The sequence below is a fragment of the Ylistrum balloti genome, unplaced genomic scaffold (assembly GCF_031769215.1).
Source record: "Ylistrum balloti isolate Yb309-2 unplaced genomic scaffold, AGI_CSIRO_Ybal_v1 Utg369688, whole genome shotgun sequence".
Classification (NCBI taxonomy): Eukaryota; Metazoa; Mollusca; class Bivalvia; order Pectinida; family Pectinidae; genus Ylistrum; species Ylistrum balloti.
Window position 1 is genome coordinate 1341085 of NW_026781925.1, and position 20158 is coordinate 1361242.

The 20158-nt window shown below is 34.4% G+C and overlaps 1 protein-coding gene across 1 annotated transcript in view; it reads right to left on the reverse strand.

The window, feature by feature from the left end:
* Window positions 1-18252, reverse strand: part of LOC132565053 (dynein axonemal heavy chain 8-like) — an 86380-nt gene extending 68128 nt beyond the window's left edge. The window contains 16 exon segments of the mRNA XM_060229659.1: window positions 1681-1871; window positions 2163-2298; window positions 3236-3355; window positions 3925-4018; window positions 4331-4407; window positions 4577-4774; window positions 5628-5876; window positions 6072-6179; window positions 6558-6671; window positions 7203-7379; window positions 7986-8155; window positions 8482-8677; window positions 12316-12467; window positions 15048-15138; window positions 16518-16652; window positions 18100-18252. Coding sequence (XP_060085642.1) covers window positions 1681-1871; window positions 2163-2298; window positions 3236-3355; window positions 3925-4018; window positions 4331-4407; window positions 4577-4774; window positions 5628-5876; window positions 6072-6179; window positions 6558-6671; window positions 7203-7379; window positions 7986-8155; window positions 8482-8677; window positions 12316-12467; window positions 15048-15138; window positions 16518-16652; window positions 18100-18252 — 2361 coding nt within the window.
* Window positions 18253-20158: the final 1906 nt, after the last annotated feature.

Consider the following 20158-nt stretch of genomic DNA (forward strand, 5'->3'; position numbering starts at 1 on the left):
AAGCCTCTAAAGGCTCAGTCAAGTCTGGCAAGAAAGTAAAATCATTATGTCTGTCCTCATTTCATAAACAAACAACACTGGTCCAAGTGATCAAACCAATAAGTAAATACAGCTCTAGTAATTCTGATAGACTAAAACACTCTCTTGTGACTATGAACAATGTGATTAAAATAAACTGGTGAAACCAATCAATACAGCTCTAGTAATTCTGATAGACTAAAACACTCTCCTGTCACTATGAACAATGTGATTAAAATAAACTGGTGAAACCAATCAATACAGCTCTAGTAATTCTGATAGACTACAACACTCTCCTGTCACTATGAACAATGTGATTAAAATAAACTGGTGAAACCAATCAATACAGCTCTAGTAATTCTGATAGACTAAAACACTCTCCTGTCACTATGAACAATGTGATTAAAATAAACTGGTGAAACCAATCAATACAGCTCTAGTAATTCTGATAGACTAAAACACTCTCCTGTCACTATGAACAATGTGATTAAAATAAACTGGTGAAACCAATCAATACAGCTCTAGTAATTCTGATAGACTAAAACACTCTCCTGTCACTATGAACAATGTGATTAAAATAAACTGGTGAAACCAATCAATACAGCTCTAGTAATTCTGATAGACTAAAACACTCTCCTGTCACTATGAACAATGTGATTAAAATAAACTGGTGAAACCAATCAATACAGCTCTAGTAATTCTGATAGACTAAAACACTCTCCTGTCACTATGAACAATGTGATTAAAATAAACTGGTGAAACCAATCAATACAGCTCTAGTAATTCTGATAGACTAAAACACTCTCCTGTCACTATGAACAATGTGATTAAAATAAACTGGTGAAACCAATCAATACAGCTCTAGTAATTCTGATAGACTAAAACACTCTCCTGTCACTATGAACAATGTGATTAAAATAAACTGGTGAAACCAATCAATACAGCTCTAGTAATTCTGATAGACTAAAACACTCTCCTGTCACTATGAACAATGTGATTAAAATAAACTGGTGAAACCAATCAATACAGCTCTAGTAATTCTGATAGACTAAAACACTCTCCTGTCACTATGAACAATGTGATTAAAATAAACTGGTGAAACCAATCAATACAGCTCTAGTAATTCTGATAGACTAAAACACTCTCCTGTCACTATGAACAATGTGATTAAAATAAACTGGTGAAACCAATCAATACAGCTCTAGTAATTCTGATAGACTAAAACACTCTCCTGTCACTATGAACAATGTGATTAAAATAAACTGGTGAAACCAATCAATACAGCTCTAGTAATTCTGATAGACTAAAACACTCTCCTGTCACTATGAACAATGTGATTAAAATAAACTGGTGAAACCAATCAATACAGCTCTAGTAATTCTGATAGACTACAACACTCTCCTGTCACTATGAACAATGTGATTAAAATCTCAAGTCATAGCCATTTATCTAGGTCATCAAGAGCTGACAGGAATCTCAATTCTCAAAGTCTCTATCGATATTGATTGAAACAATTCTGTAAATACAGCGTCAAATCACTGAACAAAGTGATTTATATATTAAAACTGAAGTCTCAATAGGTTTGAGAAATTCATGTATTAAAAATGCAGTTTCAATAGGTTACAGAAATCACAAAATTATGGAAATCATCAACAATATCACCTGGAGTCTGTTGTTGTGTGTCTTGAGGGTGTCTCTAGAATGGACAAGTACTGTAGCTGCTTCAGGGATCTCCAGATCAAGCTTCATCATGTACTCTGCCTCCTTTATCACCTCAAATATGTAGGGGTCAAAGTTCACTAGCAATAATCCCTGTTTAGTAGGATGTCTCACTAGCACAGGGGCTTGTAGGACTGCAATATATTACAACCTGTTATAGCTATATTGTTACAAATTATTAGGTTGCTTCCAAATTTTAGCAGAATATAAAATATGTATCTACATAATATGACCTTTAATTCAACACAGGACAGTACAGAACCTAAGATTAATTTCCGTCCTTAGATTTACTAATTTGATTGCTATCAATGTTTCCATAATGTCCATTTTTCTGTAAACAAATCCTGATTTTGAATATCAAATCACTTTATTAATCAATTTTTCCAAATGTGCTGTATCAATTATCTGACCTCTAAATTACTAACAATTGGTAGCCACAGCTACAGACTTTTTCCAGGCATCATGATACAGCATCTCATACTCTAGGAGTACTCGCATCATCCTGTTGTAGTTACGAATGATCCTCTTAGCATCTTCAGTCTTCAAACAACTTGCTCGCAGCTTTCAAGAATAAATTCAAAACTCTATTTAGACGACACAATAATCAGGTGTTGGTAAAGTCATTATGTAAAGCCTCTCAATGTTTTCTTAACATAAAATTTTTATTTATTGTTGAATGATAGATATACCCTAACAATGATATATCAATACCATAGGTTTTCATAACTGCAATTAACACAAGAGAAACTACACACTGATAACAGGGAATTTCAAAATGTGGTTTTTGCACTCTGTACAAGTTAAATGAACAGCAGAAAATCTGTCAGATTTTTTTGTTTTAAAGACTGGCAGACTGACTATCAAAGCCATAGATCAGATGATCAAAGTCAGACGTATATTTTATAAAGTTGCGAATGAAGTGCATAGTTTCATTGTAGCTATATATTCATTATTTTGGAACCTTTGCCTAACATACTTAAATCATTTTGTGAAATAACAAATAATAGCTGCATGCCCAAAAGCTGTTGGCAATGATTCCTGTTCACCACCAAGGGACATAAAACTTCGTTGGGCTTCATCCTAGGAACATTCCAGCCAAATATCATGCCTCAAGGCCTTTCAGTTCATGAGAAGAAGTCATTTAAAGACTTGACCTATGTTCAAGGTCACAGGGGTCAAATTTATTGAAATATTCAAACCACTTCTTCTCATGAACTAAAATGTGTCGAGGCATGATATTTGGCTGATATGTTTCCTAGAATGAAGCCCAACAAAGTTCGGGAAAAAAACTTTGACTTGTATTCAATGTATGTTAAAAAAACTAACGCTCAATTTTCAAAACATAGCTCCCTTCACATAACCAGTTTTTGTAAGTTATGTTTAATAAATCCAAAAAATTTTAATGAATCTACTCGCTCCTCTAGCTGCTAGTTTTCCAAGTAGCAACTGAAAAGTACTTGTACTGAAAGTTTTGATCTGATTGCCACATAATACTCACTGCAAATATGTCCATTGGATCCTGTATCCGCTGTGATAGCTGTCTGGCCCATGTGATCTTGCCCGCCACAGGAGGCATGTTCCTTGGAATAGGTGGATCTTCTTTGTACTTCATATACAGCTGTGTAATACAGAATTACATTATGCTCAATCAAACCACTTCTGATCACTTGATCTTGAGTATGAAATACTGAAATCTTAAGTCAACAGTAATATGCAATCAATCAATATCAAACTAATCAACAAAGATCAACAAACGAAGATGAATGCTAACAACACTGAAATCCAGACCATATATTGAAACTTGGTTTAAACCAAAATTTTTTCAATTCTGATATATTTACTAAACACTTCATCATAAAAGTAAACAGCAAATGAATCTGTGAAAAAATATACAAGGAAAAGAAGAATATTGTGCTTATTTTAAAAAAATTTATGGAAGTACAGTCATAAATATGACACTTAAAATTCCAGTATAATTGTATTTACTCAAATTTAATAAAATTTCACTTTGATGAAGTTGAATCTGTTCCAAATCTTTTTTCGTACAAAACCAATACAAAAAAAAAATGTCATTGATAGGGTGCACACAGAAGACAGATGAGATTATAGTATACTTTCTTCAGTGCTAATGTGTATTGGTTTATTTGTGTTATATAATCACATTTCATTGCAAACAAGGTGATGTACCTTTCTGATTTCCTCTATTTCTCCTCCATACTGCACCATAATAGTTGCATATTTTTCCTCTATTTTCAGTCGTGGTAAGTTGAGGGTCTCAAATCTGTGATAAAAAAGATATCAACACTTATAATTTATAAATCATCATTTTCCTTTCAAGGTAGTTCCTTGGACTTGTCAAGACAACCTCCATTCAATTTTACAACATGAATTATTGGTTATCATTTAGCATAATATGATGAACGATGAAAAAAGTGCTAATTCATATCAATTTTATTCGGAGTTAAAATAAATCCATTTTTCTTGAAAGTAACATGTGCTATAGTCTTTGCACGTTTAAAAGGTCATCACATTAATATACTATAACAATACTTTTTCAGTCCTGACTATCTTAATTACAAATCTCAGAGATTACCTTGTGAGAAGAGTGAGAGCCTGGGTGGCGGACGTCATTTTTGAGAACGATCCTTCCATGAAACTTTGAATTCCAGACTGAAAAGCACAATTACAATTCAATGCTATCAAAATATCTTAATGAAATGAAAATATATAAAACGAAGTGTTTTACTTTTTCGAAAATATTTTACCCATGCAATAATTGAATACAGACATATCTAATTTTGAAAAAATAATGCAAAAAACAAACAAAAAAACCAAAAACCTCTAAATCTCCAAGTTGTCTTTTGAAGTCATCAAAATCATTATCAAAATCCAGTTTTCGATGATCCAAAATGTCGTATGGCTTTTTCTTCAAGCTGGAATAAATCTGCTGAAATCTGGACGCGTATGACTCAATGCCTTCTATCTTTGACTCGGACAGAGCTGAAAATGCCTGGATAGAATTCAGCAAGTTGATAATCTGTCAAAAAAAAAAAAGAAAAACAAGATGCCTATAGGGCTTGTATCATTCAACTGGTTTGTTTTGGTCAAAATTGCTTTATCCACAGATATACTTCTCTTCCCTTTATAATACTTTCCCCATCAGGCTCCTCCTCTCTGGCCCCTTCCCCCATAGTAATTTATTTGCAAAAGGGAAAGGATTTTAAAAAGCTTTTCCTATATTTTCCCTATCTAGCTATGTCCCTCTGTCTCCTGAGGGATCAGACCCAACATCTGTAATTAAAAACAATTTCTGTGCACCCAAAGGATGTCAATGACCAAATAACAAAGGGCAATAACTCCTAAATTATGTCAAAGAAAGTGACAGTTCTTGTGCACTGCACTTCCCATTGTTGTAATCTATCTTCTTATGAAAGTTTTATGTTGATACTTCTTATAGTTTTGTGTTATGCTCTAGACAAATTTCAGATGAACGGCCAAAGCCGTGACTATATGCTCTCCCTTTGGGGAGCATAAAAATGTTTCTATGGAAACAGCAAACGCTCTGCCAAAAGCTCACAAGGACAGATAAGCTAAAACTCTTCTCATAGCCATGATCTACAAAAGCCTGTAATAATGGGAAGGACTCTCTTGAGTTATAAAGAAACTTCTAACTACAGAAATACACCAAACATTCACCAGACTATTGGGCCTCCCAGAAATTTTACAGAAAAACACAATCAGTAGAAATGTTTTTGTTAAAAAGAGGAAAATCTAATAAATATTCTACTTTATATAAAAAATAAAAATACAAGGCTTAAATTTTTTTTAAAATGTGGCACTAAAATGGAGAATAAAAGAACATTAATTAAAAGACATAGCCAAAAGACAACCTTTTCCAAACGTTTGCAGAAAGTCTCAAATTTCCCAAAAATGTACATCTCTGAAAACTCAAATGGTTTTTCGCCAGGGGTTGCTTCAATCTTTTTCTTGGTGCGTTGGAAAATGGCTTGGTAGTTTCTGTAGAGGGTAACACAGTTCTGCAATTTCTCTATGAGCGGTTGTCGGGGCTGGTCCCAGATCCTAGTCACTCCTTCGTCAGTGATGTAGTTCTTGCAGGCTGTCACCATTTGATTAGTCACCTGCAGTGAAAAATTCAGTATATACCACTTCTCAGAGACAGAAATTCTTTAGTATTTTCATATCTTTCCTTATAAATATTTCACTCCATATCTTGGCAAATACCTTTAAATTGAATAGATTTTGACATAAAGTCAGGACAGAAAAACTATTTCACTGCAATATATCCTCCCAGGCAAAACTGTCAAGTCACTTACCTTAATGAAAAGGGAGGTCATCCTCTCCGAAGTGTTGTAGAAACGGGAAATACTGTGGATCATACGGATGGCATTAACAAGACCAGGCAAGGAGTCTGTCATTGAAACCTGTCCATCAGAGATATTCAAACAAAGAGTAACTACCACATTTTGTTAATAGTTCTCATTATATTCACCAAGTACAGGCGCGGACACTTTTATAACAGAAGTAAAGTCATTTGATAACTGCCACCCTATGGGATGTAAATTTAAATTCCGCTGGAAAAAATGTAAGAAAGTTGGGTGACATAAGAAATTTGTGTATATAAGCATCGAACTGCTTCAGTTAGCATTCATGGGCATATAAATGCCAACTGAACAAAGGCAAATTCAACACAAAGACAACAAAGAAATCTGTAGACCTGTAAGAAAATATCTAACCTTTACCTTTGAAATAGACCTTTATTAAAACAATTCATGGCCGCCTTGAGCCAACAGTTAACATACCGGATCACATCGATAGAGTGGTGCACAGTACTTCTCCAGTGTATAAAGGAACTTCACATTATCTTTGGCTTCATTTGCATTGTCTGTAATCTTCTTGTCCAATTCTTTCCATTTCTACAAAAGATAATCGTGTATCAAATTAAGACATTTCAGGACAGAATAATCTTTTTATCCAGGATGTTATATGGAAATAACAATTGAACAGACAACCTACATCAGATCCCAACTTTAAGATACAATTCTTTATTTCAGTGTTTAACACAGATCTGGTGTTATACTCCCTTCAGATTACTGTTTAGAACAAATACACATATTTCATTTAGATCCTTTATGCAGATTTTATATCTATAATCTAATGACAGAATTTGGAGTGAAATGATTGCGCCTACTGTGTGATTGCATAGGGTGTGCACAAACTCCCCTAGTTGAAAGTTTGTTAATTGCTTGTGCAAACTATTATATAATATCTAAGCATTCAGTATCTATGGTCCTTATCAACACCATGTTCCCAATATTATGTTTGTTGTTTATGTTTTAAAACAAAGTCATGAATCTTTGGATCTGGGATTCCTTTTAAAGTTAGGACATAAAATCAAGTGCTTTAACTTATGTCCTGGAAAAGCCTGTAGTATGTCCAGTTATTACCTTTAGAACTTTGGACCTTGCAATGTTGATAATGTTGATGACCATGCGGCACTTGGTGCTCTTGATTTGTTCCAAGAGTGCATTAAATCTAGCCATTAGCTGTCTCCAGTGGTCTAGTTCAGCCAGAGGACCTGTGTCGTCAGCCTCTTTTCTCATCTGATCACTCTCAGCTAGAATCTGTAAAAGTGCCAACTAAAATATCAATTTGTGTCTCTCTATAGTCACACTAAGCTTGGTCTGACCCAAAAAATAACAGTCAGGACCATCTGAAAATCATTTTAGGTAAGCTTCATCTCAATTCCACTAGTGGAACTTAAGGAGAATATTACAATGTAAAAAGTTTACACATGGCAGACAGTAGATGACACATGTATGAAACATGATGGCTACAGATCATCCTCACTTTCAGATCAGATTGACAACACATGTGATGGAAAATTGGTTAAAATTGCAGTGAGAAATTATGCTACCAGTAAACATGAGAATATGTCCAATCACTGCAGTGAGCCAAAAAGCTTATCTTAGATAAAGTATTTCTTTTTATCAACAACATGACCCTATCAATCTATTCAGGTAATTATGAACAGGTACATACAACATTTTTCTCCCATCAAAAATTCTTTCAAAATCAATTATACAAAAGCTTGTGCAGAGTAGATATATATATCAATTAAGAGTGCTTGTTTCACTCCAGATCATCTGAACATTTTTTTCTTACTAAGAGATTAGATGTCATCCGTGTACACCAAAACAATGATAAATACATGTAATGATCACACATGCCTGTTCAATCTGCTTGCACCAAGCCATTGCCAGGTCTTCCATGTCACTGACAACGTCTGGGTTGGCTGCTACGTCGATACAGTTATTGATAGTGGAGATCTCAGACAGGTTCACTTTGTCACTGGTACATTTAATCAGGTGTACACCCTCTCCAGCATTGGCCTGGGCACCTGTAAGACCATAATAGGTTATGCTTTTATGTGCAATACAAAAACTTTGCTTAGTACATACCTTTAAACAAAGAAAAAGGAATTCACTGTATCTTTTAACCTGCAATTCATTTTTAAACAAGTGAAACACTGATATACTTAAAGCTAGAAAGTCTTTTCAGAAATTGTCATTTTGCTCTCCTGTAACTTAGTGTATCTGATTCAAACTTCTAGCTCAGTTCATGCTAGGAGCACGGATAGAAGATGTGCCCAGTACAATAGAAGAAGAAATTCCCAGAAAATGTCCACTTTCTCTTTTAATAGCTATTGTTACTGATTCTACATACTTCTAAGGTATTGTAAAAAGTTCTCGAAATTGTCGAGGAAAAGCTTCTTGGACTTTCTGCCCTGAGGTGTAGTCATTAAGTCTCCCCAGTTCTCCAGATTTTTCAGGGCTGACTGGTAGATGTTAGACATGACATTCTCAAAAGCAGACAACACACCTGGTTCGTGAGACACATCAAGCACTCCAAACAATACCTCCTGTAATAACAACATCAAATGCTTCCCTGAAAATTTGAGTATTTCTCCATCAATAAGCCCATGCCTGATAAATAAGCCTACCATCATCTATTGCAGTTTCATCATCATTGCCTTCAAATAAACTCCTATGCCTATAATAAACTCCTATGCCTATAATAAACTCCTATGCCTATAATAAACTCCTATGCCTATAATAAACTCCTATGCCTATAATAAACTCCTATGACTACATTAAACTCCTATGCCTATAATAAACTCCTATGACTACAAAAAACTCCTATGCCTATAATAAACTCCTATGCCTATAATAAACTCCTATGCCTATAATAAACTCATATGACTACATTAAACTCCCATGACTACAATAAACTCCTATGACTACAATAAACTCCTATGCCTATAATAAACTCCTATGACTACAATAAACTCCTATGCCTATAATAAACTCATATGACTACATTAAACTCCCATGCCTATAATAAACTCCTATGCCTATAATAAACTCCTATGACTACATTAAACTCCCATGACTACAATAAACTCCTATGCCTACAATAAACTCCTATGACTACAATAAACTCCTATGCCTATAATAAACTCCCATGACTACAATAAACTCCCATGCCTATAATAAACTCCTATGCCTATAATAAACTCCCATGACTACAATAAACTCCCATGACTACAATAAAATCCCATGACTACAATAAACTCCCATGACTACAATAAACTCCCATGACTACAATAAACTCCCATGACTACAATAAACTCCCATGACTACAATAAACTCCCATGACTACAATAAACTCCCATGACTACAATAAACTCCCATGACTACAATAAACTCCCATGACTACAATAAACTCCCATGACTACAATTAACTCCCATGACTACAATAAACTCCCATGACTACAATAAACTCCTATGCCTATAATAAACTCCCATGACTACAATAAACTCCTATGACTACAATAAACTCCCATGACTACAATAAACTCCCATGACTACAATAAACTCCCATGACTACAATAAACTCCCATGACTACAATAAACTCCCATGACTACAATAAACTCCCATGACTACAATAAACTCCCATGACTACAATTAACTCCCATGACTACAATAAACTCCCATGACTACAATAAACTCCCATGACTACAATAAACTCCCATGACTACAATAAACTATAATAAACTCCCATGACTACAATAAACTCCTATGCCTATAATAAACTCCTATGCCTATAATAAACTCCTATGCCTACAATAAACTCCTATGCCTATAATAAACTCCTATGCCTATAATAAACTCCCATGACTACAATAAACTCCTATGACTATAATAAACTCCTATGACTACAATAAACTCCCATGACTACAATAAACTCCCATGCCTATAATAAACTCCCATGACTACAATAAACTCCTATGCCTATAATAAACTCCTATGCCTATAATAAACTCCCATGACTACAATAAACTCCTATGCCTATAATAAACTCCTATGACTACAATAAACTCCTATGCCTATAATAAACTCCTATGCCTATAATAAACTCCTATGCCTATAATAAACTCCCATGACTACAATAAACTCCCATGCCTATAATAAACTCCCATGACTACAATAAACTCCTATGCCTATAATAAACTCCTATGCCTATAATAAAATCCTATGCCTACAATAAACTCCTATGCCTATAATAAACTCCTATGCCTATAATAAACTCCTATGCCTATAATAAACTCCTATGACTACAATAAACTCCCATGACTACAATAAACTCCCATGACTACAATAAACTCCCATGACTACAATAAACTCCCATGACTACAATAAACTCCTATGCCTATAATAAACTCCCATGACTACAATAAACTCCTATGCCTATAATAAACTCCTATGCCTATAATAAACTCCCATGACTACAATAAACTCCCATGACTACAATAAACTCCTATGCCTATAATAAACTCCCATGACTACAATAAACTCCTATGACTACAATAAACTCCTATGCCTATAATAAACTCCTATGCCTATAATAAACTCCTATGACTACAATAAACTCCCATGACTACAATAAACTCATATGACTACAATAAACTCCTATGACTATAATAAACTCCTATGACTATAATAAACTCCTATGCCTATAATAAACTCCTATGACTACAATAAACTCCTATGACTACAATAAACTCCCATGACTACAATAAACTCCCATGACTACAATAAACTCCTATGACTACAATAAACTCCTATGCCTATAATAAACTCCCATGACTACAATAAACTCCCATGACTACAATAAACTCCCATGACTACAATAAACTCCCATGACTACAATAAAATCCTATGACTACAATAAACTCCTATGACTATAATAAACTCCCATGACTATAATAAACTCCTATGACTACAATAAACTCTTATGACTGCAATAAACTGCTATGCCTACAATAAACTCCTATGCCTATAATAAACTCCCATGACTACAATAAACTCCTATGCCTATAATAAACTCCTATGACTACAATAAACTCTTATGACTGCAATAAACTGCTATGCCTACAATAAACTCCTATGCCTATTTTGAGTATCACATTTAGTGTAGGCTGATCATAAGATCAATAATATATATATATATATATATATATATGTATAGTGAAAATATGGTAAATTCTACGTGTACACAATGTAAAACATCTGAAGAAGAAATGAAAGTGCTTATGTTTTACAGCTCATCATGTTTTCCAGTTTTTAAAGTTTTTTTTATATATATATAGTAATGGTGATCTGAAGTGAAAACAATGACACAGGCCTGACAGGGGACACAATTTTAGTATGACACTTCTATATCTGAGCATCTACATGCCACATGTTTATGATAATAGATCTATATATCATGTTCCACACAAGGTGATTAGAGTGCTACACCAGTGAACTACAAATTGAGGAAGTGTCAATCTCTTTTGTACCCTCCAGAAGTATAGGCAGGTCAGCAAAGCCATAACTCTGTTGCCATAGTTGAGCACAGGTTTAATTTTAGCATGTGCTATTGCCACTGTTTGCAACTGTACAGGCAAAAGAATGTACGAGATGTGCTCTGAACAAAGTGATCACACAGATAAAATGGTTACCATTCTGGATCAAGTGCTTTAATCAGAAATTCATTTTCCTTCAAGAAATATACAAATTACAAATGCTATATGTTAAGAGCATTCTTTTCTTCAAATAAATAAATGAATGACAGCAATAACCAGTGATTGTTTTTGAAGTGATATACTCTGATTATAATCACAGCCTAATTAATAATTAACCGTGTCAATCAAATTGCTAGATGTGGGCATCCTCTTGACCTAAGGGAGCCAATTTACGTGGCTCAGTGTCTGGGTTAGGAGGGCTTGTTATGACAAAAATTGGCAATACCAGTCACTGGAACTGTAAAGTAACAGTGCTTTATAAACATATTTCATTTCAGCAGGTGTAAAATAGACTTTTTGTGAAATTTCAGTCCCACTCTTGTCACTGTCTTCAAGCAGATTATTTCATACAAAATTGTAAATTTTCAGGTTTGACCCACACAAAAAGGGTGACTGAACAGTTATGAATATTCTTAGAACTTTTGTTTACCTCGCCAATATTGTTGGCAGTTAGATTTGATTCAGTCTTTGTGCGCAGGAAGTATACACATTGGCCATGCAGAGCATTTCCCGAACCACTTGTCACTAAAATGCGAGGTACAACTGTGCCTTTAGGGGCTCCTTGTACAATTCTTCCACACTCTGAAATCAACACAATCTTTTTCCTGCACCTGTTCTCTTTAAGATTACATGAAAAATGAAAAACAAGAAAACAAATGCTTCAAAGAAATGAACATACATACATCCACAAGCACAAAATCTAAAAAAATTAGTAAAATTTATGTTATTAAATACAAAAAACAATGAACTCCTTCAAACTATGCATACTGGGAAAAGTCTTTTTATTTACAACTGTTTGTTAGATACAGGGAAGGGGTATAATCCAATAAATGGACTGTAAGCTTCTCTGTAATCTAGGCTATATACAGCTGAATTTGTCCATTCAAAATTCCTACCCTCTAAAGAATATCCAAATATGATAAAATTTCGCCAAATTGTACCTAGTGAAGTAGTTTAGCAGAGTAAAACTCAAATATCTAAAATGGCATCATTGTGTGTTTATCCTTTTAAAGGCCTAATCAGACTGAAGCGGAAAATTCTAATATTTCTTCTCTGTCTTTACTAATCTGATATTTTTTATCAGACAAAATGGGTTTTTACCTGAAATGTCTGGTGTCAGACACAATCAAAATCGTTTGAGTCAAAATAATTTCTGTTTTTGTTCTTTCTTCATCTTTGTTATTTTAGTTTGGATGAATTGAATTTCACTGACTGAAATTTCATTTGAGTTGAAATGATTTTCCAGTCCCTTCCACTGTCAAGCAAGTGAAAAGTCAATTGTCTTGAAATTACTTTCTGTAAAAACCTGGGCATATCTTCTGAAGACTTTGATCAATACATACATAGAATAGAAAGTCACCTGCGCATAATACATGGCTAATCACAGTGTATTTGTCCATATTATATACAACACTTGGCCTCTGACAATTAATTACCAGTTTAATTATCCAATGAAAAATTGGCTTCTTAATCAGTGTCACCAAAGTAAAGCAGTGACTTACCTGTATGTTAAACATGTGTTTACATAAGACATGAAAACTGGTCATATTTTAAAATCAGCATACTAGACCTGAAACATGTGTAGTAGACTAGACTGCATGCTTCTTTAAGAAGAAATAACAAGAGGCCCAAAGGACCTGTATCGCTCACCTGGATCTTTATGACAAACAGTACTCTATCTGTGCATATGTTCCATGTTTTACATTTGACCCATGTGACCTTGACTATGGGACAAGGTCATTTCTTTTTGCAAACTTTCTTGGACTTCATAAAAGGAATATATTGGCTAAATACAATGATTCTAGGCCTTCCAGTATTTTGGAAGAAGTTGTTTAAAGGTTTTTCCATATTTGACCTCTGTGATCTGGAATATGGGACAAGGTCATTTCTATTGGCAAAATTTGTTGGGCTTTATCAATGGAACCTTCCTGCCAAATATGATAACCCTACGCCTTTTGGTATTTCAGAAGAAGTTGTTTAAATGAAAAGTTGACGGACAGACAACGTACGGAAGACGGACCTTGACTATGGGGCCAGGTGAGTTAAAAACAGAAGTGGTTTATTAAGAGCAGTTGTACAGTAATATGTACAGGTTGACCCCAGTAAAACATTATCAGTGCTGCTTATTTCATAGTTTATTCTAGTAAAGTCATTTGGACATGATCTGTAACTTCAAACATGGCTTTTAGAAGCATATTAAAAGCAAATTTTTAGTTTCATTTTTACATTCCATAAAATCTATGACCTATATAAGGTGAGAGTACACCTGACCGAGACGGAACTAAGTCAGTCAGGGTTTTCCATAATTTTGTTAGTAGTAGGCTGTGTAGTGAAAGTAGGAGGCTGGCCTGCCATGTACGTGTAGTCGTGTACGGAACATTATTACGGAACTGGATTGGTGTAGGCGGCCAAATGATCAAAGTAGGCGGTCAAATTGCCCAGCGACCGGCTCTTATGGAAAACCCTGTCAGTAGTTGATTGCTAATCTTCATACATGTTTTATTATTTAGATAAATAAACAATCAAATGAGAAAGTAAATATCTATTTGTTTTTGTTTATTTAGAGCCCTTTCAAATAACGTATTAATTTACACTGTTTGAAGAACACAGGATCATACCATCATAGCCCACACTTCTTTCAACTGTAATCAATGTAAGGAAACTGATATCATCAAACTAACATGGACACTTTGAGTCGAAATCATAAGTCTTAAATATTTCCCATGGTCCCTGGAATTTCAAAATAACAAGTTTCAACCAGTGCTCCAGATAGCCTGCGTGAATGCGTTTTCACGCACAATATTTCTAATTTCACGCTAGGAAAAAAATAAGATTTGCGTCATTAACCCGTGCGAAATCCGGACTCTGCGTCAATGTCCGGCTCCAACATTACGTAGTTAGAAAACTCAATAATCTAAGTCAAACAGACACTTATCGAGTAAACGAAACTCGTAACAAGCGCTTTCTTGATCGTGATTATAAACCAGTCGCATAGCAAATATGGCGCTGTCAAAAATGTTTACAAATTCAGTGTTACCCTAATATGGAAAAACCCATACACTTGATGAAGGCAGGGGTGAAAAAACCCCTCAATTTATAAAGGTAGGAGTGAAAACCCCACATGTCAAAAAGTTATCTGGAGCACTGTTCAACTGTATATACCTTCCAAGCCTGGTGTTGCTCCATCTTGATAATAAAACTTCAAACTCCTACACCCATCCTTCTGCAGAAAAAGGTCAAACACTTGTAGGTTCTGAAAATAAACAAATGCAGTTTGATGAGTCATTAGTGATAACAATATGTGAACGTTAGAAAATATAAACATTATCATTGACTGGGAAGATGTGATCACAAAGATGTAATACTGTAATAGAGTCAATGGCAACGACTCCACATTGAAGTAATCTTCATACTTTGGGTGATCAGGAGGCACAGGGGATAACTTGCACCTCGCTTTCACCTTGGCAACAGGTGTTCAATTCTTTGATCAAATGTGAAAAAGTAAAGCTACCTGTCAGATTATGTGGGTTTAACAGTTGTTGAAACTAGATGTGTCAGAGCAACCTGGATGCCCCATTAACAATCAAGAAGTTTGGAACTATTCAGTGGTATTTGCTTTGTTAAGGGGTGTTTTAAAGTTCCACTGGATTTTGAAAAGGCTCTCCAATTTTGGTCATAATAGCAAGTCAAAATGCTGAAAAGGAAATCAGTGCTATATGTTTTGATGATGAACTAAAGCAAGCAAAGTTTTTATGACACAAGTTGAAAACTGAAAGAAATCTCTGGACAAACTTAAATAAACCAAGAACAATAACTCTCTTGAAATATTCTTCAACCAAAATGCTGTTACAAAAACACAATCTCATGTTGTTGTTTTCAAGCCTACCAAGTTTCAGAGAAATCAGTTGAAAACTGGGGGAGGAGAATTTCATATAAGATTGAAATACTGAAAAAACCCGAAGGGGAAATAACTCCTGAAAACTGCTGAATTGAATTACTGTTCAGGAAAGGAAAACATAATATGTCATAGTTAAAATGCCTTCAAAGTTTGAAAGAAATCAGTTGAAAACTAAGAGAGAAGATCTCCAAACAAACAACAAGGAGGCAGTAGTATCAAAGTGCTATTCAGGAAAACTCATCTTGTGTTGATCAAGACTACAAAGTTTGGAAGTGATCAGTTGAAATCTTTGGGAGGAGATCTGTGGACAAATTTAAAGTTAACAAATGAACACATGAATATACAATGCCATACTATAATAATCCTGTTAAAATTTTGATGGGCATATAAAAATGAAGTGATCATAACCAAATCAGAACTTAACTGTATACTATCACAATACAACTGTTTACCAAATTATGTCTACATAACAGCAAATAAACAGAAACAAACTGATAATGTAATGAGGAAAGGGTGGTTAAGAGTAACACTATATGTACTCTACCCAACCATCACACAGTTGGGTCATATGTCATATTTTGTTCTCTTTTGAAAGTCACCTTGATTCCAGTGATCCCCAACCCTGCTTGCCTTGATCCCCATCCATCCTCAAAACTTTGTTACAGGAAGTTTTTTTGGTAAAACAACAGAAAAGATGACAAAAATGTCTCATTGACCTCAAATGAAGAACTTACTCTCTCAGAATCCAGGACAAAATCCTCAATCACAGTGTAGTCAAGGTTCAGGTGATTGGACACAATCACTAACACATATTTGTGGGTAGGCAGAAGTCTTGATCTTCTCACCTCCCTCAAGTCTCGAGCCTTTTGCTATGGAAAATTAAACACATTTCAATAAACAGCCAATTGTTATGTACTTAAGTTAACATTAAGCAAATAACTACAAGCTGAAAGTAAATTGAACTAATAAAAGCACTACACACAATGAAATTTGAAAAGTCAGATTATCTCTATCATTAATTTGAGCTCCAACTTGATGCATTAGAGGATGCTAGGAAACAACCTGTTCATAAAAAATAGCTGCATGATCAATCAATATAAAAGCTCATGAATCATTGGTGAGCAGGTTCATCATGTACAAAACTTACTGAGGCTTATCAGACCAAACAATTCACCACCAGGGTACTTTCCCTCTTTCAGACAGTCATAGTTTGGCCTACATTGTTGCATTATTTACCATCTAACAAGCATTATTAACAAGAAGCCTATGGACCTTAACAGTCACCTGACCTGACTATAAAGACCTACATATGATTGTGACCCCATGGGCCTGAATTGCTCACCTGTTCCACAGCTTACAAAGAAGACTTTGTCAGTTCATGAAGTCAGTTTCTGCAAACTTGAGATCCTCATATATACTAATATACAAATACCATCACCAAGGATCTATTGCTTGTTGATGGAAGAAATATCAAGTTTTTAACACCCTATCTTGACAATGGATTAAGATCAATCATTTGAATGAATTTGGTAGTCCATCATTCAATTAATGAACAGAACCAATAATACTAGCCTAGAGGTTTTGATAATTAAGATTTTTTTTAAATATTTTAACACACTTAACCTTTGTGACTTTGAAAGAGAGTCAAGGTCATTCATTTGAACAAAAATGATTGCCCTTCATCACAGCATGCTGTAGGTCAAATACCTGAACCTTAAGTCTTATGGTTACTAAGAAGTCATTTAAAGAATTCAAAGTATTTCACCTGTGACCTTGAAATTGAGTCAAGGTCATTCATTTGATAAAACTTGAAAGCCCTTCATCCCAGCATGCTACAGCTAAAAGATCAGTTCCCCGAGCCTTCTAGTAATTGAGAGGTTGTTGAAAGCTTTAAATACATTCGACCCCTGTGACCTTGAAAATGGTCTAAGGTCATTTATTTGAACAAACTTGTCAAATGCCTATTCCAGCTTTTTGTTATAAAAACTTTTAGTAATCATGTCTTTGGAAGCATGTTGTCACCATTGTCAATTTCATGTTACCCAATTTTCTGCCGTTTATTATGCATCTATTGCAAAACACATAGGTTTCATTAATTTTTTGTTTGACTCTGATAACCGATGTGTAGCATGACGACTCATACTCAAAAAGCTTCTTGCTGCATGTGTTTCTATCTTTTTTCAGGTTATGAATAACCAATCAAAAGCAACAAGTTTAATTTTATGCATTAGTAACATTCATGTGACCAGGTATAAAGGTACAATTAAATGCCCTATTTCTTAGTATTTTGGGTTATCAAAGTGCTGTTTGATTTACCTGTCTTTCCTTGATTGATTCTGTGTTCATTAAAACACTTCCCATTGTACTTCTTCTTCTGCCCCTTGAACCTTGAGCACCAGGAGCTCCAACATTAAAGCTGGACCTCCTCTCATACCCAACATTTCCTGGGGAATCTAAAAATCCTGACATCTTCTAATTTCGGTGTCTACAACATAGATAGAATCATACAGTGTCTAAAGAGCTAATCAACTGATTGAAAATAAACTTGTTTCAAAGGATGTTTGAAAATTTTTTGTTAGATTTATCTAGGACAATCAGAAAATTTGTATTACTGAAGGCAGTTTCGTGTCACAAAAAAAAAGTTTTTTCTAATGGCACTTTCAGGTAGAAACCTTTTTAATTTTGTCTCTTTTGCTGTTTCAGGTTTCATTTCACACAATTTAACCAATGTCCATAGTTCATATTGTTTCCAAGTCATGTACATGAGAACCCTACTGTTTCCATCCATCAAAACATGTTTTTCACTAATCTTTCCCATCACATATTCTAACTCTGTTGTGTGTCAAACTACAGTAACCTCTTGCTCTCTAAAGGAGAATACTCTACCATTTTACCAAATGACAATTCCCATAAGCTGGGGCTTTAGTAAGTTGATTTTAACTAATTAATTTACAATATTTGATTTATTTTTCTCCCTAAAAAAAACGAAAAAAAACTTTCATGCATTAAAATAACTTATAAACCATTTATCTATAGAAGTGTTCATTTCAACAATTTCCCCCCAATTTTTTTTAATACGGCAGGATATTTGTGTCACAGGGGACCAATTTACCACACATTTTTTACATCCTGTATTTTGCCTGCCACTTTGGTTCTATAACGGTTCCATAATCTTCTACAACCCAAACTGAAATTGTACCAAACATGGACCACTTTACCGCATTTAAATTTTAACACTTGGAGCAAAATCTACCCTTGAAAGTTGCTCAGTAACTATATTTCAAAATTCTGAAGAGCAAAATACCAAAATGTAAAAAAAATGTTTTTAAAACATTGAACAAATTCCTGGCATATTTCAAGAATTACAAAAATTATGAATAATATTTTATTGGATAAGTGACATGCATGTTGAAAAATGTGAGTTCATAAAACGTCTAAATAAATTTATGGTACAGCAATGTCACCATAGAAAATTTTGTATGAACCTAGTCTAAAATCTGAAAATGCACCACATGAAAGGTAAAGCTGACCTGATGACTTACATATATCTTAAATCTGTGATTAATAGAAAATAACCGATATTATGTAATAAAGTACAACTACAAAATCCCCACGATTTTCTTTTCTTTCAAAAGTGTAAAGCGGGCTCCGTGACATCAGAGACGTATATATCACATGATCATCGTGGTATATACGTCTCTGGTGACATTAACAACTCCAAGCTACTACAGGTGTACGCTTAAGACTTGGTTTGGTCCAATGACTGTAGAGTATATGTCAATCAGAATATTTTCAGAAAATAAAATTTGAGCACCGTAACGGTTAAAAATCGTCACATTTATCTTAATAATAAAATTTGATCCTGTTAAGTTACGTGGAGATGGATATTGGCGAGAATATGCCATTTAACAATAAAACATATATTCCATTTGTATATTTGTCTAGTAAAGTGATTTCGCAAAAATGCTGAATAACTGCCCATGATTACTTTGAATTTCCCGCGCAAGACCACAGGCACATCTGACAGACGTCAATCACCTTTCAAAAGATCGTTTTTTTCTTGTTACCCCATCAGTTATATCTTGTTAATATGAGCAAAATTAACAAAAAGTAAATTTTAAACTATTTCTAACACTATCTTATATTCAGAAACGTTTCCTTAGCTACCTATACGCCTATGTCATGTTCGTTTCTCATTTGAATACCGGCGTCCATCTTCGTTTTCTTCGAACATCTGTAACTGAAATATCTACGCAGTTGACAGTGGAAAACCATGGCATAGTTTCGTATATTCTATCCTTAATAAAACAATGTATTTCTCTGCAAAATTAGGCTTTATTTATGCATCACTGATACTTTTGTCTTAGATAAATTT